At 47.8% G+C, this 22,505-nt stretch overlaps 1 protein-coding gene across 1 annotated transcript in view; it reads left to right on the top strand.

Moving 5' to 3' along the window:
• Window positions 1–22,505, top strand: part of LOC108796626 (zinc finger protein 208-like) — a 129,685-nt gene that overhangs the window by 279 nt on the left and 106,901 nt on the right. The window contains exons 2-3 of the mRNA XM_018568126.1: window positions 2,353–2,455; window positions 3,891–5,540. Coding sequence (XP_018423628.1) covers window positions 2,353–2,455; window positions 3,891–5,540 — 1,753 coding nt within the window. The remainder of the gene's footprint in view (window positions 1–2,352; window positions 2,456–3,890; window positions 5,541–22,505) is intronic.

The raw sequence follows: 22,505 nt of genomic DNA, 5'->3' as shown, positions 1-22,505 counted from the left end.
CAGGGGGAACGCCAGTGCCAACTTCTCCGGTGCATCTATACTCTGGCTTTATAGAGATAGGGAATCATTACCACTTTATCAGAGGTCTCCCTCCATCTTCCCTTTACCCGCTCTAACTTCTGGGTAACAAAAAGCCCCTTTTTACTTACCTAAATCACATGACGTGCTGGGTTCCAAAATTGTTATCTTCCTCACTGCATGGGGTCCTTTTTCAGGTGACTACTTCCCATTGGCTGTCCAGGAGCAGGGTTATTTCAGGCTCCAGAAGACTGCAGTGATGGGATGATGGCGGGACTGATCACCACGGGTAAAGACAACAGCGTTGGATCACCATTCTTCACTCCTTGAAGATCTGCCATCGAAGGACGCGTGGTGGTAGGCTTAGGTGAGTAAAAAAAAAGTGTTGAGCTTAATCCATGATCATTATTTATTAGGGATGCACCAATACCGATACTAGTATCGTTATCAGTGCCGATACCAAGTAATTGGGCGAGTACTCGTACTCGCCCAAATGCTCCGATACCTTTCCTGAGACCGAAACTTCCGGTCAGAGGAAAATATCCTCTGGCCAGCAGTGCCGTAGGGGAACATGGAGCCGGCTTCCTGGGCATTTCTAAAGCCGGTGGCGAGTAATGACCTGCCTCCCGGTTTCCTGATTGGCCGGGAAACCAGTTCCATGCTGATTCGTTTGGGGAGGCGGCTTCCTGGCCAACCAGCATCAAGCCGGCCAAACATCCGGCTCCTTGCTGATTGGCTGGGAAGCTGGCTTCCCGGCCAATCAGCATCGAGCCGGCCGTACAGCCGGCTTGATGCTGATTGGCTGGGAAGCTGACTTTCAAGCCAATCAGCAAGGAGCCGGATGTTTGGCCGGCTTGAGGCTGGTTGGCCAGGAAGCCGCCTCCCCAAACCAATCGGGGAGGCGGGTCATTACTTGATGAACGGCTTCCTGATTGGTCAGGAAGCCGGCGCCATGCTGATTGGCTGGGAAGCTGGTTTCCCGCCCAATCACAGTCAAGACTGCCAAACAAAAAGGAAGCCGGCTCCATGCAAGCGGAAGCATCGGTATCGGTACTCAGTATCGGCGAGTACCGAAAGCAAAATAGCGCTACTCGATACCGAAAAAACGGTATGGGTGCATCCCTATCATTTATGATCACACCACTTGCTTATTGATGGAGACCTGATGAACTTGACCCGCCAACGTTTCTCTACTCCAGAAAAGCCATTTACGGCTGATGCTTTACCGCGCAGATGTTTTTATCCATGACTATTATGGCCTATCAATAACTTAACCACCTCCGTTTGGCCGTATTGTAAAAAAAAACAGGCGGGGAGGTCGACGTGTTTTTTTTGGAGAGCCGTTTATAAATGGCCCTTCAGAAAACACACATGGGAGGCCAGTGCATCATTGTGATTGGACAGACTCAGATACAGACTGGTACTTAAGCGGTGAACTTAACTCATTACTAATCCTGAATGACCAGGAATGTCTTAAAGCTCAATAATGACTTTGGGCCTCATGTTACCAAAAAGTCTGAAGATAGGACTTCTTGTGTGCCCATAGTAGCCAATCACATCTTCTCTTCACCATGATCTGATTAGATACCTTTTTCTTCAACTGCCCTTTTAGTGTTACTGTGATTGAATGTATTTATTGTTGTGTTTACAGATCATCCTGTATTCCAAGAACAGAGTTACATGCAGAGGAGTGGCAGTATTTAGGACACAAGGATCTGTAGAAGGACGTCATGATGGAGAACCGGCCGCCACTCACATCACCGGGTAAGAGAAGACTTTCATTTCCTGAGTATTGAGGATCCCCCTAGATACACACATCCTCTGATATAAAGACATAGAAACAATGTATTCAGTCAGTGTGTGTGTTTCCTACAGATGGATCCAGGAACAGAAATACCCCAGAGAGATGTCCCCGTCCTCTGTATTCCCGGGATTCCACACAGGAACATCAGGAGATCCCTCAGACCCGTCCTCTGTATTCCCGGGATTCCAACCAGGAACATCAGGAGATCCCTCAGGCCTGTCCTCTGTATTCCTGGGATTCCTCACAGGAACATGATGAGATTCCTCAGACCCATCCTCTGTATTCCCGGGATTCCACACAGGAACATCAGGAGATCCCTCAGGCCCGTCCTCTGTATTCCCGGGATTCCACACAGGAACATCAGGAGATCCCTCAGACCCGTCCTCTGTATTCCCGGGATTCCACACAGGAACATCAGGAGATCTGTCAGGAGGATCAGGTAGATGGAACTATAGGTTTTTATTCTAAATAATATTCTATTTCCATCATACATTAGGCACTTTTTAAATATGTGCTGTTGTCCTATCTAGGGTGAAGGCCTAGATCCAGTTAAGGTTGAACATGAGAAAGCGATGTCTATGAGTGGTGATGACCAGTGTAAGGAGGAGGAAATCCTTCCAGAGATCAGCACAGGTGAGCAAAAAACTCAGCAAAAAACAAGTCCCAGATTCTCCTTGTTCAGTCACTACAGCAATCTCTTCTTCTCCCCCCTCCTCTGTCAGTAGGAAGTCATGGGGAGACAGCAAGGGCCCAATGGGAAAGTCAGGAGTCACTAGCCTCTGTTCAACGACTGCTTTCCACTCACCCAGTTATTGTGTGTTACCTGTCAAGAAGCCCAGCTCCATCTGGGGACCCTGGAAACACAACTGTTAAACAGAGACACGTCATAGTTGAAAAGGAAGAAAGCAGACATATGAAGATTAAAGAGGAGGAAATCCCTCCAGAGATCAGCACAGGTGAGGAATAAACACTAAATCCAGAGAAGAGTCCCAGATTCTCCTTGTTCAGTCACTACAACAATCTCTTCTTCTCCCTCCTCTGTCAGTAGACAGTAATGGGGGGACGGAATGTGTGTAGTGGGGGGAGTCAGGAGCCATCAGCCTCTATTAGACTCCGGCTCTCCTGCTCACATCATGTCATTGCGTGTTACCAGCCAAGAGACGTGACCCGTCTCCCCCCACACACACTCTCTGGGTTCTCTCATACATCTCAGTACAGGGGGCTTCACTCTCATCTCTATTCACAGATCCTGGAGACAACAGAGACACTCAGAGAGACGTCAAAGCTGAGGAGGAGGAAGAAGAACATGTGAAGATTAAAGAGGAAGAAGTTCCTACAGAGATCAGCACAAGTGGGTATTGAAAGAACATCACAGATTCTTATTCCTACTTCAACAGTTTTGTTTTTTTTGCTCTTTGAGAATGGTTTATTAGAAATAAATTGTAACTCCTTGCTGGAGTTACTCCTGGCTCTGGCTTTCAGAGGGCCAAACAGGAGGTTCTGGATTTGTTTTTCCGTTCGCAGTTTAGACTTGAGTCACCAATCCACCATTTGTAAGCATTCAATTGATATCAATAAAGATTTCTTCATGTGGGGGAAAGGCCTGACCAGACATGTAAGCAGTCACATGGCTTTGGCCCTCCTGTTGCTATACGTATTAAGCCATTCCTAACAGGTGTCAATGCTTTACCTTTCTCTAGGATTAGCCGAGGGTGGGAATGTATTGGGACTTCCATTTCCTTCCATTTGGATGAAGATAAGGAGCTGTGAAATAATATTTGGTCCATTCAGCTGCTGAGAGCTTAGAAAATACCCTGTACATCTGGGTACGGAGGATCATGTGACTGAGCTAATATGTGGTGACTAGCCCTTTCTGTCACATGGGGTGGGAAGAGTCCTCATCCATGTGTTTGCTCCAACTAGGATCATCCTGGTGGCCTAATGGAGAGGGGGGAAGGAGACCAAGGAATGGGATGTGTGCCTATTGGGAGCAATGCATTAAACTGGACTTGTTGAATTTGCCTGCAATTCAGCTTTACTAGTTTTATTATATGTCTTCTCCCCCCAGATGAACCATGCAGAAGGCATGACACTGAAGAACATTCCAAGACCCCTCCAGAGGGTGCAACAGAAGGTGATGAGGTTACATCCAGTTCTTCAGAAGAGATCCCCATAGCCCCAAAACGTCACCCAGTACCTCCTAGTGCAGACCTAGCACTCGATGCCTTTACACGTTGGGGGTGGTTCCCTGACCATGCCTATCATATCATCCAGCACGTACCCAAAACAGAAGACAGGCCCTTACCGTGTTACGAGTGCGGGGAATCGTTCACCCATTTAGAAGAACTCATTTCTCATCGGGCCAGTCACAAACTCGAGAAGCCGTTTTCATGCCCTGAATGTGGAAAGTGTTTCACCCGGAGGTCCAATCTCCTTCAACATCAGAGGATTCACACAGGGGTGAAGCCATACTTGTGTTTGGAGTGCGGGAGAGGTTTCACTGAGAAATCCAGTCTCATCCAACATGAGAGAATTCACAGAGGCATTAAGCCTTTTTCCTGTTCTCACTGTGGGAAAGGTTTCACTCAGAGATCTAGTCTTACCGTGCATGAGAGGATCCACACTGGTCTGAAGCCATATACATGTTCCGAATGTGGCCGATGTTTCACTAAGGGGTCGAATCTTACGGCGCATCTGAGAACTCATTCCGGGGAGAAGCCGTTTTCTTGCTCCGAATGCGGTAAAAGTTTTCCCTTTAAGTCGTATCTTATAATACACGAAAGAATTCATACTGGGGAAAACCCATTTACATGCTCGGAGTGTGGGAAGTGTTTTTCTCAGAAACAGCATTTAAGTTCGCATCAGAGGAGTCACGCGGCCAAGAAGCCATTTTCATGTTCGGAATGTGGGAAGTCTTTTACCCAGCGAAACCATCTCATCTCACATGAGAAGAGTCACACCGGAGATCAACATTTCTCATGTTCTGAATGTGGGAAGTGTTTTGCCACAAGAGACCTTCTTATCGCACATCAAATGAGCCATACAGGGAAGCTGCCATTTTCATGTTCGGAGTGCGGGAAATGTTTTACCTGGAGAGCCACTTATCTGATACATCGTAGAACGCACACAGGGGTGAAGCCATATTCATGTTCAGAATGTGGGAAATGTTTCTCCCAGAAAGCATGTCTTATCTCTCATCAGGTGACTCATACAGGTGAGATGCCTTATTCCTGTTCAGAGTGTGGGAAGTGTTTTTCTTTTAAGCACTTGCTCATTAAGCACTATAGAGTTCACACGGGAGAGAAACCTTTTTCATGTTTGGAATGTGGAAAGTGCTTTTTCGAGCGGAAACGTCTCATCTCCCATCAGAGATCTCACACAGGGGAGAAGCCATACTCCTGTTCAGAATGTGGGCAGTGTTTCACTTCGAAACATTCACTCACGGTTCACCATAGAGCTCACACAGGGGAGAAGCCATACTCCTGTTCGGAGTGCAGAAAATGTTTCACGGCAAGGTCAAGTCTTTCCAAACACCAGGCGCGCCACACTGGGATGAAGCCGTTTTCTTGCTCTATATGCGGCAAGCAGTTTTTCCATAAATCTATTCTCGTCACGCACGAAAGACTTCACACAGGGGAGAAGCCGTACTCTTGTTCCGAATGCGGCAAATGTTTCAGCGATCGGTCAAATCTTACTTCACATCAAAAAATTCACATTGGTGATCTTCATTACTCCTGTCCAGACTGCGGGAAAGGTTTTAAAAGGAGATCAGACCTGGCTTCACACAGCGGTCGAATCCACAAGAATCCACCCTGTGTAGCCGTGGAAGATTCACAGGGGAGGAGCCATTAAAAATGAACCTCGTTCTGTCCTTCGTTTCTGTAACACGTCCGCAGAAATCTCGCTTCACTCCAGTCCCCCCGAATGGATTCTCAATGTGTTGGGAATGCAAAAGACTTCTTACAGTTGAATTGTACTTACATTCATTAAATATCCAAAACCTGTTTTGTGGTCAATTTCTTTTTAACATTTTTTTATATTTTTCTAGATAATAAATTGATTTTGTATTATTTGAAAAATTCATTTGAACGTAGGTTGCATCAATGGCATTCCTGGACAGAAAGGTTTGTGAATGGACAACACTCGCATTCGTATGCTCAAACTCATCAGTCCCTTCCAAAAGGCCGGGTGGCGGCCGACAGGCATGCCACGGCCGTCACCAGCAATCTAATGTATGTAAAGCCGCACTCAACAGCCAGGACCTCAATGTAAAAAGTAGAGATGCACCAATACCCAGTACAAGTACCGATACTTTTCCTCAAGTACTCGCCGATACTAATTACCGATACCTTTTTATAAAACAATACAGACTAATGATTATAGGGCAGTGGTAGAGCGCCAGCGTCCCCAGTCACAGCTGCAACTGGTGCGGCTCTGGTAGCTCTGCCACTGACTCCAAGCTGTAGAGGGGCTACAAATCCCAGCAATACATTATACAGCAAGCAGAATACCACCAGCTATAGAGGACTATAAATCTCAGGAATACATTATACAGCAAGCAGAATACCACCAGCTATAGAGGACTATAAATCTCAGGAATACATTATACAGCAAGCAGAATACCACCAGCTATAGAGGACTATAAATCTCAGGAATACATTATACAGCAAGCAGAATACCACCAGCTATAGAGGACTATAAATCTCAGGAATACATTATACAGCAAGCAGAATACCACCAGCTATAGAGGACTATAAATCTCAGGAATACATTATACAGCAAGCAGAATACCACCAGCTATAGAGGACTATAAATCTCAGGAATACATTATACAGCAAGCAGAATACCACCAGCTATAGAGGACTATAAATCTCAGGAATACATTATACAGCAAGCAGAATACCACCAGCTATAGAGGACTATAAATCTCAGGAATACATTATACAGCAAGCAGAATACCACCAGCTATAGAGGACTATAAATCTCAGGAATACATTATACAGCAAGCAGAATACCACCAGCTATAGAGGACTATAAATCTCAGGAATACATTATACAGCAAGCAGAATACCACCAGCTATAGAGGACTATAAATCTCAGGAATACATTATACAGCAATGCAGAATACCATCAGCTATAGAGGACTACAAATCCCAGCAATGCAGAGTAATATGAAGCTACGTACACTGTGTTGCTCACCAGGGCTGTGCAGCGTCCCAGGAGGCTGTGCAGGGTCTGACCAGGGCTGCATTTGGGTCTCACCAGGGTTGAGTCCGTATCTCACCAGGGTTGTGCAGTGTCACCAGTACTGCGTGCAGGTATCCCCATGGCTGTTCGGGTGGGTGCGGGTCTTACCAGGACTGTTCCGTGTCTCACCAGGACTGTTCCGTGTCTCTCCATGGATGCTCGGGCGGGCGTGGAGGCGGGAATGAGAAGGAAATGTGCAGCCAGACAGTCGCTGTAAAAGACAGCTTCCACGAGGAACGCGGCACCTCCGGCAACCACTTACTGTATGTCTAAGACGCTGGTATGGGCGCTTAGTATCGAGGACATATTCACGAGTACAGTTTTGGCACTGATACAGATACTGGTATCAGAGCATCCCTAGTAAAAAGGTTTATTCTCGGGAATCTACAATGTTACCAGCATGACAAGATCCACAGGCTCTGACATGTTTCACCAAAAAGGCTTCATCATAGAGACCGGGAAAGAACCAGAAATGAAACGTGTGGCCAATCAATACCCTCCCTACAGGATGCATATTAACTCTTGCTATCCAAACTCCTCATGGATCTAATTATAACAAAATGGTAAAGTGCAACCTACCCGTCCCAATCAAAGATTGTGCTTCACAAGCTACCTCACTGGCTACAGCAACGGGAGGAACGACAGGCTGAAACCAGAAGTGACAACATCATCGGCACTTCTGGCTTCAGTAAGCAGAGCCTCCAGCCCGGCTGCACAATCCCACCATGCCAGTCTCGGGCCCACGCGAGGGCAGCAGAGTCCAGCCAAACCTAAGTGGACTCTGTTCTCCGAGGCTGGCCATACGTAATCTGCATTTAGCAAACAGTTCTCCTGATTCAAGCCCTGCTTTTGACGATCAGGCCCTTGATGACCTCCGTATAAGAAGGGGAGAGTGAACCCCTGTGTATATGTGGCATATATGGGGGGTGTGCAGACTTTACACGGTGTAGAACTCTCACCAATAGATTCAGGGAATTATTAGGTTGCTTAACTGTCCAACACCTAACAAAAATTGAAATGTCAACCCTGAGTGGACTGACCCTTTATTTCAGGTTTGTGAATGATTTTTTTATACCATCATTTGTATAAAATCCTTAGATTACAAATAGACCTTTAATACAGGAAGCTTTGATGTGCACAGTGCGCTCTGGGTTATCCGATAAGCAAGTCCAGCACTAGCACCACCCTTCAGACTGGTGAAGACTGAGAATCTACATAGAACGGTCGATAAGCAAGTCCAGCAATAGCACCACACTTCAGACTGGTGAAGACTGAGAATCTACATAGAACGGTTGATAAGCAAGTCCAGCACTACCACCATACTTCTAACTGGTGAAGACTGAAAATCTCCATAGATCGGTCGATAAGCAAGTCCAGCACTAGATCCACACTTCTGACTGGTGAAGACTGAAAATCTCCATAGATCGGTCGATAAGCAAGTCCAGCACTAGATCCACACTTCTGACTGGTGAAGACTGAGAATCTACATAGAATGGTTGATAAGCAAGTCCAGCACTAGATCCACACTTCTGACGACTGAAAATCTACATAGAACGGTCGATAAGCAAGTCCAGCACTAGATCCACACTTCTGACTGGTGAAGACTGATAATCTACATAGAACGGTTGATAAGCAAGTCCAGCACTAGCTCCACACTTCTGACTGGTGAAGACTGAAAATCTACATAGAATGGTCTCTACTTGGAGAGGGGAGGGTGTCCCTCCTCCGAGTCATTCTGTTGTGTGTATAAACCTGGAATCCCGCATTTCCGGTCCTCCGAGTACAGCAGTAAACCAGCTATGTAAGAATCCGGAGCATCAGACTCGCACTCATCCCCCGGCAGCCGCAAAAGGGTTAATTTTTAGATATTTTTGTGAGATTTTATATTTATTTGACGAAGAAGAAACAAATACTGGAAATGTAATTTCTGTTGCACATACTATATAAATAAAGAACATAAACACACAATACATTCCCTTTAGAATTGCACGTAACATCTTTCAAACGGTTTATATACAGAAAAGCGATTTTTAGTTTAAGCCTTGGGGGCCCCTGCTGCTGTGTGTGGCCCTGCTGGGGAGATTCACACTCTCTATTGGTCATGATGACCATTTCCACCTAGGCATGCAATGATACAAGATCTTATGGTTGTCACTAGGGATGCCGAGTATTTGGACCGAGCACTCGTACTCGGCCAAATGCTCCGATGCCTAAGCTTCCGGTATCGGGAAGCCGGCCAGAGAGTCATTACACGGCACCCGGCTTCCTGATTGGCCAGAAAGACGGCTTCATGCTCCCTCGTCACCAGGTGATGAGGGAGCACGGAGCCAGCTTCCTGGCCGATCAGGAAGCCGGGTGCCGTGTAATGGCTCGTTGCCCGGCATCCTGATTGGCCAGTTTCTCAACCAATCAGGAAGCTGGGAAACGAGTCATTACACCATCTTCCTGATTGGCCAGCTCTATGCTTCCTCATCACCTGGTGACGAGGGAGCATTGAGACGGCTTAACTGCTAATCGGGAACCCGGGTGGCCAGTCTTTACAAGCCGCCTGGCTTCCTTAAAGAAGAACTATGGGGTCAGTGCTTTTCCCCATAGTTCTCCCCAGGGTCACGGGAGGACACAAACAAGCATCCTCCCGTCACCCTAAGCTCAGTATACCGCGAGCTACAGCTCACTATATACTGAGACCGCCGCAGCCGGGACGGATCCTGACATTACTGTCGAGATCCACCCAGCTGCGTGATTGACAGCTGGCTCTGCCTATCTAGAGGCAGAGCCAGCAGTACCCGCCCCCTCCCCCGTCAGTTCCGCCAGTCAGTGCTGGAGGATCGGACAAGGGAATCCCTGCAGGGAGCCGTGAGTGACAGTCACCACTCTCTGCAGGGAGATGATCGAGAAGTGAGCGAGCGACGGTATGTGTTGGCTCACTTCCCGATCTATTTGAGCCGACCTGTGACAGTCTCATTGTCACACGTCGGCTCGAACTATGAGGCTGGGTGAAAATCACTCGCCTCATAGTTCTCCTTTAATGGGACTTCCGGTATCAGCGAGTCCCGGAAAAAAAATATCGGTACTCGTGCTTGATACCGAAAAACCAGTATCGGTGCATCCCTAGTTGTCACCAGAACAGGATGTGAGCTGCCATCTTCCAAAGGGGGTCCCCTGTTCACACGACAGCTTTCGCCCTCGTTCACACCTGAACGTTTTGTAGCGCGTTCTACGCTCGACGAACGCTCTACCAAACGCTCAAACATGAAAATCCCATTGTATTCAATGGGTCTGGTTCACACCTTGCCGTATTTCAGCCCGTCCCTAACGCGCTACAAAACGGCCCACGCCTGAAAAGGTACATGTACTACTTTGGGACGTTTTTGTTGCGCGTTTCCATTGGGATACAGCCAAGTAGCCCTCGGAAACGCGCGTTTATCGTGCAATTTTTTTTACCGCGAATCGCGGTAAAAAAACGCGTGACAACCGCGCATATGCAATACGCCTAGGTGTGAACCAGGCCTTCAGAGGGGATTCTCTTTCGCTTCGGAGAGATATTCTCTCATTTCCTGTTGTGACTATAGACACAATGAGGAGAATTTATCAAAACTGGAGCAGACAAAATCTGGAGCAGTTGCCCAGGGCAACCAATCAGCTTCTCTCTTCAGTTTGTTCAGTTAAGATTTGAAAATGAAAGAGAGAAGTCGATTGGTTGCTGTGCGCAGCTGCTCCAGTTTTGATACATTCCCCCCAATGTACTTATCCTCAGTGATGAACACCAACTGGAGCCCCAACCGTAACACAGCCCACAACAAAAGCCCAACTGAAATTGTAACCTTTCACAAAGTGCTTTTACTACTTCCTGTGTCCCCAGCGGAGAGAGTTCCTTCACCTTCTATCCGGGTGACACAATGGGAAGTAAAGGGCCTAAAAAAAAAGCAATATAACCTGCCAGAGGTTTCAACCCTTCTCCACCATAACCAAATGTAAACAAGTGAAGGCTCCCTGTGTAGATCTTGTGTGAGATCAGATATAACCTCTCACGGAATTAGATTTGATTCGCCATGAGATAGAAGGCCGAATATTAATACGGCTTCAGCCCCATATGAATCTTTTCGTGTCTTTTAAGATACGATTTCTTGATGAAGGCCAGACCGCACTGGGAACATTTATATACCGTCTTTGCCCCGTGAACTCTCTTATGTGTGGCCAGAATCAGACTGTTCCGAAAACGCAGCCCGCACTCAGAACACGTGAAGGGCTTCGTCTGAGCCGCGTGCGTTTTCTGGTGCATCTCCAGATTGGACTTGAACGGAAAACTCTTCCCGCATTCGGGGCACAGGAAAGACTCCTGCCCCGTGTGAGTCCTCCTGTGCATGATGCGGTCGTATTTCCGGGAAAAGCACTTGCCGCATTCCGGACAAGCGTAGACCTTCTCCTCTTTGTAGGAGAACGGCTTGAGGCTGGGCGTCACGGCTTTCGCTTCCAAAACGTAGGCTGTGATGTCGTCGTCGACCATTTCCCCCTCTGGAGGAACGTTGGGATGTTCTTCCATGTTGTACCACCTGTATCGTCCATCTGGGGGGAGCAAGCAACGAAAGTGTATGTATATGGGCAGAATGAAAAAAAACAGTATGGGTTCATGTATAAATGTTCAGCCCAGCGTACAGCTGGATGGATGCCATTCACATAGCACTAGGTCCCATAGAGGCACTAGGTCCCATAGAGGTACTAGGTCCCATAGACACATTAGGTCCCATAGACACATTAGGTCCCATAGAGGCACTAGGTCCCATAGAGGCACTAGGTCCCATAGAGGCACTAGGTCCCATAGAGGTACTAGGTCCCATAGAGGCACTAGGTCCCATAATAGACGCATTAGGTCCCATAGAGGCACTAGGTCCCATAGACGCATTAGGTTCCATAGACGCATTAGGTCCCATAAAGGCACTAGGTCCCATAGAGGCACTAGGTCCCATAGAAGCACTAGGTCCCATAGAGGCACTAGGTCCCATAGACGCATTAGGTCCCATAGAGGCACTAGGTCCCAGAGAGGCACTAGGTCCCAGAGAGGCACTAGGTCCCATAGACGCATTAGGTCCCATAGACGCATTAGGTCCCATAGAGGCATTATGTCTCATAGAGGAACTAGGTCCCCTTTCCTATACTCATCAGCGACATCTAGGGGCAAACAGCATCCACCCACTTTTATACACAAACCCCTATATCTCACCAAATGCTACAAGTACAGAAGAACGCCTTTTGATCCTGCCAGATATCCAGAGAGCTCCTTACTTCCTCTTCATCTAACCGTAAGCATCTGCTGCACAGAAATCTTAAAACTGTGCCCAGCTTTACTTTGTGAAGTACACAACATCTTCTTATGGAGCTGAGGAGGACACTGGGGTGGTTGGGGCTGAATGTCTGAAGTCCAGTCAAGAGGTCGATACCAGGCATTTTCACGAGTACTTGTACTCGTGAAAATGCCCCGATTCTTAAGGCCGATACCGGCCCTTTAAATTTTCAAACAGCAGCTGCCCGAGTTCCCGCGCTTGTGGGTACCTCGGCAGCCTGCTGGGGACCTGCAGATAGCTGTCCATGGCAGTGCCTGTCCGGTTCTATATCTCCTCCTTCCCGGCGCAGGCACAGCCATGGACAGCCCCGGGGGCGGAATTTCGCTCCAGGGCGAGAAGTTGGGGGTTCCCACCGCACACTGACGGGGAGATGGACGAAAACAGAGCCCAGCAGCGCAGAGACGGCCGGACTGGACGTGGGGGAGGTCGGGTCCCGACATCGCCGGTGAGGTGAAGTGCCCGCAGAGCCACTGCAGGTGTCCACGTCGCCCGGGTGAGATCGACACGCAGCCTGGTGAGAGGAATTCTGCTTTGCGGACATGTATTCGCAGAACATATGTTCCCAAAGCAGAATACATGTCCCCAAAGCAGAATACTATCCTGCTTTAGGGACATGTGTAATGCTGCGAGGACATGTGTTCGGCTTTGGGGACATGTGTTCAGTTCTGGTGACATCCGTATTTAGCCCTGGTGACATCCGTATTTAGCCCTGGTGACATCCGTATTTAGCCCTGGTGAGAAACTGCCCTAAAATCATCAGTCTGTGTTGTTTTAGAAAAAAATGTCACCTGTCCCTTTAAGAAAAAGTATCGGTAATTGGTATCGGCGAGTACATGAGGGACAGTACTTGTACTTGGTCTTAAAAAAGTGGTATCGGGACATCCCTAGTTTTGGGTCATTTGCATTTGAACTTTGTATTGTTTATAGGATTCCCGTTGCTACTTGTCCGTTTTTTTCATCCGGTAAGCTTACACTTCTTTTTGGTTTGGTTTGTTTCTACCTCGGCTTCTGACTGATGGCCAAGACTCAAGCCTGAGTTGTATAGCAAAAAAAAAACATTACGTGATGCAGATATGGCCATCTTATGAGTTTGTTCACCTAGATTCACACCCATCTGATGGACATCTCCTCAGCCGACCACCCTTACATAACACACTGAAGTCATCCAACCAAAACAGGCTCCTGGTTAAAGGAAGAAGGCAAAGAGAGAACTACGATGACATGGAGGACATATTGTGTTTATTACTCACCCATGCCGATCTCTAAAATCTTCCTTTTAGGCTTCATTTGCCTGTCTTCTTCCTCAGCTTGAGTGTCTCTGGGGTCTGTGAATAGAGATGAGATTGAAGCCCCCTGTACTGAGATATATGAAAGACCCCAGAGAGTGTGTGTGTGTGGGGGGGGGAGACTGGTCACGTCTCTTGGCTGGTAACACACAATGACATGATGTGAGGAGGAGAGCCGGAGTCTAATAGAGGCTGATGGCTCCTGACTCCCCCCACTAAACACATTCCGTCCCCCCATTACTGTCTACTGACAGAGAAGGGGGGAGAAGAAGAGATTGATGCCCTCTGTACTGAGATGTATGAGAGACCCCAGAGAGTGTGTGTGGGGGAGACTGGTCACGTCTCTTGGCTGGTAACACACAATGACATGATGTGAGGAGGAGAGTCGGAGTCTAATAGAGGCTGATGGCTCCTGACTCCCCCCACTAAACACATTCCGTCCCCCCATTACTGTCTACTGACAGAGGAGGGGGGAGAAGAGATTGTTGTAGTGACTGAACAAGGAGAATCTGGGACTCTTTTCTGGATTTAGCGTTTATTCCTCACCTGAGCTGATCTCTGGAGAGACCTCTTCCTGTTTAAAGTGTCCTTCATGCTTCTCCTCAGTTTTGACATTTCTCTGGGTCACTCTGGAGTTTTCAGGGTCTAAGAAGAAAATGAAAAGTGTTGTGTAGTATAGGGTCTGTATAAGGAACCGTGTAAGCAGGTTTGTCCTACATATTCATTCAACAAGGCAGCAAACAAACACTGTTTCAATGCAGGAGGACTTTGTACAGCAAGTTCATAGCATAAAACAGAAAACATCTGCTGATCCGAGCCACTAACTCAACTCATGTCAGTTCTGTACTGACTAGGTGTCCCCTAACAGGTTCCCTAAAGCAAGCAGGCTGCTCTGGTTCCATTTTAGTGTTCTGTCAGTAGTCAGACTTTTCACCCAGCAGCTGAGAAAGAGAGAGCCCTGAGCATCAGTCAGCTCATATATAAAAGTCCTATGCACAGTTGAGACTAATAGAAAAGTCTGGCTACAAGGTGATATGTAGACCTAGGAATGGAGGCTTATTCCAACCCAAAGCTCTGCAAAGCCTCCAACCTCTAGGACACAGAAAAGGACAACACCCAATACACTGATGTGAAGAGAACCAGAGACTAAGGAGGAAGGAGGAGAAGAAGAGATTGTTGTAGTGACTGAACAAGGAGAATCTGGGACTCTTTTCTGGATTTAGTGTTTATTACTCACCTGAGCTGATCTCTGGAGGGGTTTCCTCCTTTTTACACGGGTCATCAACCATCAAAGATGGCTTCTCTGGCTCCTTTTTAATCCTCACATATCCTTCTTCCTCCTCCTCAGCTTTGACATCTCTCTGAGGGTCTCCGGGGTCTGTGAATAGAGATGAGTGAAGCCCCCTGTACTGAGATGTATGAGAGACCCCAGAGAGTGTGTGTGGGGGGAGACTGGTCACGTCTCTGGGCTGGTAACACACAATGACATGATGTGAGGAGGATAGCCGGAGTCTAATAGAGGCCGATGTCTCCTGACTCCCCCCACTAGACACATTCCGTCCCCCCATTACTGTCTACTGACAGAGGAGGGGGGAGAAGAAGAGATTGTTGTAGTGACTGAACAAGGAGAATCTGGGACTCTTCTCTGGATTTAGTGTTTATTCCTCACCTGTGCTGATCTCTGGAGAGATTTCCTCCTTCTTACACGGCTCATCACCTCTCAGATATGTCTCTTCAGCTTCCTCCTTTACTTCAGTTTTAATATGTTTCAACCTTTTATACTGAAGAATACAAACAGTAGCATGTAAGTAACATGTTGTATTATCTGAGAATCAACTAAATGATATACCTGTTGGTTCTAGTAAGATCCTAAACCGATTATATAGAAAATATATTGAAGGGAATTTATAAGAAACCCGGTTTTATCTACCTGATAACAGCGCAGGATCTTGTGACGTTCCCGAATGGAATCCAAGGAATAAAGAGGACTGGGACATCTCTCTGGGGTGTTTCTGTTACTGGATCCATCTGTAGGAAACACACACACTGACTGAATACATTGTTTCTATGTCTTTATATCAGAGGATGTGTGTATCTAGGGGGGTCCTCAATACTGTTCTCTCCTTCACTGAAAGTCTCCTCTTACCTGGTGGTGTGAGGGGCAGCCGGTTCTCCATCATGATGTCCTTGTACAGTTTCTTTTGTCCTTCAAATGCCCCAACTCCAAACCTGAAATAAAAGGTGGATTGTACATTTCACATTCAGATACAAAGTGCTTGCTGCACTTCACCCAAAAACTTTCCTCACTATCCATGCCCAAAATAGGAGACCTCTACTTCTGTAGCAGAGCTCAGGCAGAAGCCACGTCTCCAGTCTTTTTTTCCATACAGAAAGGTCCACGTGCCTCCTAACCTACCCTTCTATTATGAGGCATCTGAATATGTCCAAGTTCCTGTCCTAACCTAACCCAAAAAAACTCAAGTCATTTAAGGATCTGAGATATATATCATCCATCACAGGAAAGTGAGCAAAGGTGAAAAGGGGAAGAACTATAAGAGAGAGAAGACTAGAGGACCAAGGGTTAGAAAGTATAACCATGAAGTAGCCTAGCAGTGCAAACGACAACACACGGTCCTAAACACAGAGCCTGGGGCAAAAAGATCAACAGGTGATTCGAACTGTAAGGACAAGAACACGGAGGATGAAGTGGAACATTGAGGAACAGAGATGGAGGTGGTGTATGCTCCCCGTGGTTATTACGCTGAAAGTTCATATGTGTGTAGACTTCCCCCAATGACTCCCGCTCAACTCATGCATGCCCATCTGGCCTACATATCAAATTTGTGGACACCCTATGAGCCAATAACGCCAGATGTCTATTACCTAGCCAGCATAGCATCTTTTATTTTCTTCTAAGGTTTATTTTCTGGAACCTAAAAGCAATGGCAACCTGATTGGACAAGGGCTGGTGGAGCCAAAGAAAGGAACAGGTAACAAAGTTATCTACAAAGTTATCTACATCATAGATATACACTCAGTTCTCCCTCTAACCCCAACTTCACCTATAATCCTGATGGTCCATGATTAGATCACACAGAACCTCCTCTATGATCAGATCTCACTTTGTCTTCTTTCTCGTTCCCTGGTCCATGTACATTGTTCTTGCCACCTTTCTCCTTCCCCTCTCTTTGATCACCCAATACTCTGAATGCTCTCTCTTTCCCTAGTTCTTGATCTTCTCTCTGCTTCTTTTCTTTTAGTTCTCCTCTCCTTAATCAGTTTATGATCTCCGTCCTCTTGCTTTCTCATATACATAATGATCTAAGTTCTACCTTCTTACGCTCCCCAATAGTTGGTCAGCTCACACTCTCCTTCTCGCTGGTCAGCTCCTATATCTGCTTTTTCTCCTTCTCCCGATGTTCCATAATCAGGTGTTGCTCCCCATCCACCACTCTCCCTCCTCTGTGCCCTGGTCCACAACCTTTTGCCATTTGCATCCTCTTCCACCCTCAAAGTCATGTCCAGCTGTCATTCGGCCTTATTCTTTCTTCATAGTTCATGGTTGGCTCTAGGCCTACCAGTAATCTATGATAAACTACCTCTCTGCCTACTATACCCCCACTCCCCTATGCTCCACATACTGTCTCTCCCAATTGCTATGGTAAGCTCAGAGTACCTGTCAGGGTTTACCGTTCTCCTCTAGCCAGGATTTCCAGAAGATCAGCTACTAATGGGTCTCACAGGGTCCAGGCCAGTATGGCTAGTAATAGTAACAGATTCCAGACCAGGACCTCCAGTGTACCCCGAGGCTGGGCGTGTCGTCTCTGATTCAGAAGGGTATTGAAGCACTAGTTGTGTAAGGAGCTGGTACTGTGTCTTTTTGCCAGCTTCCTGTTTGTCTAAAGAAACTATACTTCTGCTGTTTTCTCGTTGCTGACCCGGACCGACTTACCCTTCTTCGCTTGCTGCCCGTCCTGATCTTCTTCCTGGATCCGACTGTGCTCTTGTCTCCTGCGTTTATCCTCTGATTACTCGTTGCTGACCCGGGACCGTCTGACCACCCTCTGCTAGCCGCCTGCCTTGAACTCTGCCTGGACCTGACTACTGTCTCCTCATTGTAGCCCTCCTGTTCTCGTCCATCCCTTGGCAGGACAACCCTGGGGATCGGGACCTGCTACCAGCAAGCAGCCAAGCCCAACTCCTGATTTTTTTTTTTAGACCCCTAGTGTCACCTTTCCACTGGATTAAACTGCTGAGGCAGCTGAATGCCAACACAGCAGGCAGTGGTTGGAGCAAAAACCAGGCTGTTATTGGCTACTGCAATTTGGAAAAAAAAACAAAAGCAGGCTGGATATTGCTCTCAGCCACTGAAGAGAGCTTCGACGCCGGCTTTTTACCGGCAGCAGAAGAGAGGGCACAGGGGGGGGGGATCAGCAGAGACACGGGGGCAGCAGCGCAGGAACAACGGCACCAGCGGGGTAATGCAGAGGCACAGCGTCTCTCCTTCCCGCTGGTGCCAGCTGCAGTGGTCTGTGTCCCCGTTGTCTCTGCCGATACCAGCTGTGAGAGCAGCGGGGATTGAAAGGGGCACAGATCCCTTCAGTCACCACCAGCGGGGAGGAGAACAGAGAAGCAGAGCGGCTGCAACTAATCGAAAGCCAACTAATCGATGATGAGAATCGTTGCCAACGATTCTCATTATCTATTATAATCGATTACTTGTTGCAGCCCTAGAAAACATTCCAGGATCATGTCACCCTATGAAAGGGAGACCCTTATAGAGAGCAGAAGGAGACCCTTATAAGGAGACCCTTATAGAGAGCAGAAACAGGGATTTGTTTAACATATACATACATAAATTAAAACATCTCTGCACAGCTAAATTTACAAGTTAAACTGGAGCTTTTTACATCACTTTAATATTTGGGTTTACATACCCTTTACTTTAAGAGGAACCGGACCCTCCTGGCCTGAGACATCATTCTACATCACAGGTGTAACATCATTCTACGTACCTGATGTAAAAGATTGCGCTCTCTCTATTCAGTTTTGTTTGTAGTTCTCCATATATTACACCACTTCACGTGTTCACCTTCTGGTGTCCCCACCGCTTGGTGAAGTGTGCCGCTGCTGCTTTCCAAAAACATTTTCATGAAGCTTAAAAAGAAGGAAAAAAAAAGTGAGGACCTGTCACTGCTTACTTCTTTGTGAAAGTGCGTGTTCCTGGGCTCTCATGACCATCCTTCGTTCACTACTAGGTGGACCCCTTACATGGAAAAAACATGAAGCCCTGGGACAGCGGCCCATACACACGCCTGTAACATGACTGGATTCGGAAAGCTGCAATGGAGGAATATGGGTGGCAGATTCAAAAAACCATAGCGGAAGTTCTGGTATTTTGAACCCAACTGGACGGCTTTCACATCTCCAAGCAATATTTAAAAGCAGGGCTATCTTTAATCCTGATTGGACCCTGGGCAAACATTTTCTTGGGTCCCTATCCACCATGCCCCATCTCACCCCCACACCATGCAATTTTGCTCTCCACTCCCCAACAAAGGGAGACATGACCCCGCATGAGATGTTGCGCTACACAGCGTACGGCAATGGGCGGAGCAACGCTATGTGATGCTGATTGCGTAGTGAACAGAACAGTGCCGCGTGTGCAGGGGCGGACTGACATCCTCTTCCACCAGGTCATTGGGTGCCCGGATCCTCTCCCAGAGCCAGGGGCAGTCCAGGTAGCAGTCACTGAACTCCAAAGCTTGCAGCTCAGGGTTGCCACCTGTCCTGGATTCACCCGGATAGTCCGGGTTTCAGCCGGCCTGAAACCTGGAAACAGCGCATACAGTACACATACAGGACTCAAAGCCTGGACTGTCTGGGTGAATCCGGGACAGGCGGCAACCCTACTGCAGCCCCATGATTAGCAGGCTGGACCAGCTCCATGTTCCTGTGATGGGCCTTCTTCTGGTTGAACGGTCTGTCCGCCCCTGCGTGTGTTTCCTTTGCAGGCTCTACAATAATGACTGGGTCCAGGGCAACGGCCCCTTTTGCCCCGAGTTAAAGCTCCGACACGTCCCCAACTGAGTCAGACCTAGAGTTTCAATATCAGCAAAATTCATGCTCCCGACTGATTGAAGAGATCTGGGTCCGACTCAGCAGGAGGCATGTTGCACCTCTGCAGAGAAACCACTGCTTCCATACAGCTGAAACCCGGACACATGATGTCAGGCAGAAAGGGGCAACCAAAATTAAGATAGGGGCTACTGGACCCCCTCTAAAAATAGTCTCAACTGTGATATTTACATATAAATGGGGGATGCTATTTACATTAGAATAAGCCGCGACTCATTCTCCCCAAAAAATGTCCATGCGTCGGGTTTCGCTATAAGAAAAGCTGGAAACCCTAGCTCACCACCTAATGCTCTACACATCAGAGGACCTGCAGGAAGATGATGATTGGTTGAGGTGACATCACCCCCCCCATCAAGTCCCCAGACAGTGCTGGGACCCCCTTCTCTCTTCCCCCTTGCATAATAAGAAGACATTATTACCTCCTTCACATTGAGCATCCATTCTAAGGCCTGTATCCATTAGGGAGTGTGTCAAGGCTGCTTCTTCTATGTTCTTTCTGAACTACAACACAATGGCCACCGACCTTTCTTTACTGAGCCAAACTTTCTCTACACTTAATTAAAAATATATATTTCAGGTCATATAATAAACATAGATAGCATTATTTAAAAAAAAAAAAAAATATGTGTAATACTCTGAGTTCGCGTTTGAACTTCAAGAAAATGGCCGCCTATCTTCTCAGGGGGGTGTTTAGTGTAGGTTTGCCCTCTAGCGGTTGATCTGAGCGCACCGCCCAGTGGGCGGGGCTTTTCATGAGCTCTCGGTTCTCTCCGCTCTGCGATCCCAGTGCGCGTTCCCTGGCCGTCCAGTTGTGCCTGGTTGCTACGGTGACGCGCGTGCGCAGAGTCAGTCAGGACGGGAGGTCGCCATCTTGTGGAGGAATCAGGAAACTGACTAGGAAGGTTTATCTTTCTGCTGAAGGGTTTATGATGGGCAGAGAGAAGGGGGTCCCGGCACACTTCCTGGACTAGATGGGCATACCAGAAACCCATTCAATCTGAGGTGTTTTTGGGGTGCGGGGGAGTCATGAGTGGGGCGCTGTGACAAATTGGGGGTCGAAGTTTGGTAACGAGAGACCAGCAGGAGTTAGTGGTGCACCACGGCCAACTGGGGATGCAATTACATAGTGAAAGGCATGACAGTGCGTGGGCATCACACCGCCAATTGTGACAATATGTGGGTATCACACCACCAATGGTGACAGTGCATGGGCATCGCACCACCAATGGTGACAGTACGTGGGCATCACACCACCAATGGTGACAGGATATGGGCATCACACCGCCAATAGTGACAGGACGTGGGCATCACACCACCAATGGTGACAGTACGTGGGCATCACACCGCCAATGGTGACAATACATGGGTATCACAACACCAATGGCGACAGTACGTGGGCATCACACCACCAATGGTGACAGTACGTGGGCATCACACCGCCAATGGTGACAGGATATGGACATCACACCACCAATGGCGACAGTACGTGGGCAGCACACCACCAATGGTGACAGGATATGGGCATCACACCGCCAATAGTGACAGGACGTGGGCATCACACCACCAATGGCGACAGTACATGGGCATCACACCACCAATGGTGACAGTACATGGGCAGCACACCGCCAATAGTGACAGGATATGGGCATCACACCGCCAATAGTGACAGGACGTGGGCATCACACAACCAATGGTGATAGTGCATGGGCATCACACCACCAATGGCGACAGTACGTGGGCATCACACCACCAATGGCGACAGTACGTGGGCATCACACCACCAATGGTGACAGGATATGGGCAGCACACCGCCAATGGTGACAGTACGTGGGCAGCACACCACCAATGGTGACAGTATGTGGGCATCACACTACCAATGGTGACAGTGCATGGGCATCACACCACCAATGGTGACAGTACGTGGGCATCATACCGCCAATGGTGATACCCAACATGTGTAGTGCAATTGTTTTTTTTAATGCGTAGGCGCACCCGACGCGTGTTTACGTAAAGACACGTGTGCTCGCGGGGGACTTTCATTTTATTTTTTTGAAATTATTGTTAAATTTATTTTATTTAATATTATTTCTTTTTTTTTAAACTTTAATTGCTATCACATACTTACAAGCCCTCCCCCCCCCCATGTGATAGCACATTGGCAGTGACAGGTCCTCTTTAAGGTGACACTGGGGGTCCAAAAGACCCCTAGTGTCACCTATACACTGTAGATAAGCTATTGGGGTGCATATCACACTTCAATAGCTTATAGCTGGGCTTCAGGAGCCGACCAATAACAGCTATGGGACCGGAAGTGATGCAACACACGTCGCTCCCGGTCCCATAGTACAGGGAGGAGATCGGTGAACGCACGCTCACCGCTCTCCTCCCCAGCTTCCCGACAACACCCAAAATGCCGGTCCCGCAGGAGGGGCAGCGGAGCCCCAGAAACACAACGGGGTATCAGGCGGGGGGGTGGCCACTTCTGGGTGGAGCCTGTTCTCTTCGGATGGCCATAAGCTATCTGAATCTGTGCAACCAGTGCTCCCAGTTCAAGGACTACTAATGGCGTCCAGACCCTTCGTCTGATTGGCTGGTAAATGTGCCGTTCATTTGTACACAGATTCTGCATTGTAAGGCCAAGTTTTTAAATTCTCTGTTGGGGGGAGTTGC

This window comes from Nanorana parkeri, unplaced genomic scaffold, assembly GCF_000935625.1.
Source record: "Nanorana parkeri isolate BGI_ZX_2015 unplaced genomic scaffold, ASM93562v1 scaffold1142, whole genome shotgun sequence".
NCBI classification, from domain to species: Eukaryota; Metazoa; Chordata; class Amphibia; order Anura; family Dicroglossidae; genus Nanorana; species Nanorana parkeri.
This window is presented reverse-complemented; position numbering and strand designations above follow the sequence as displayed.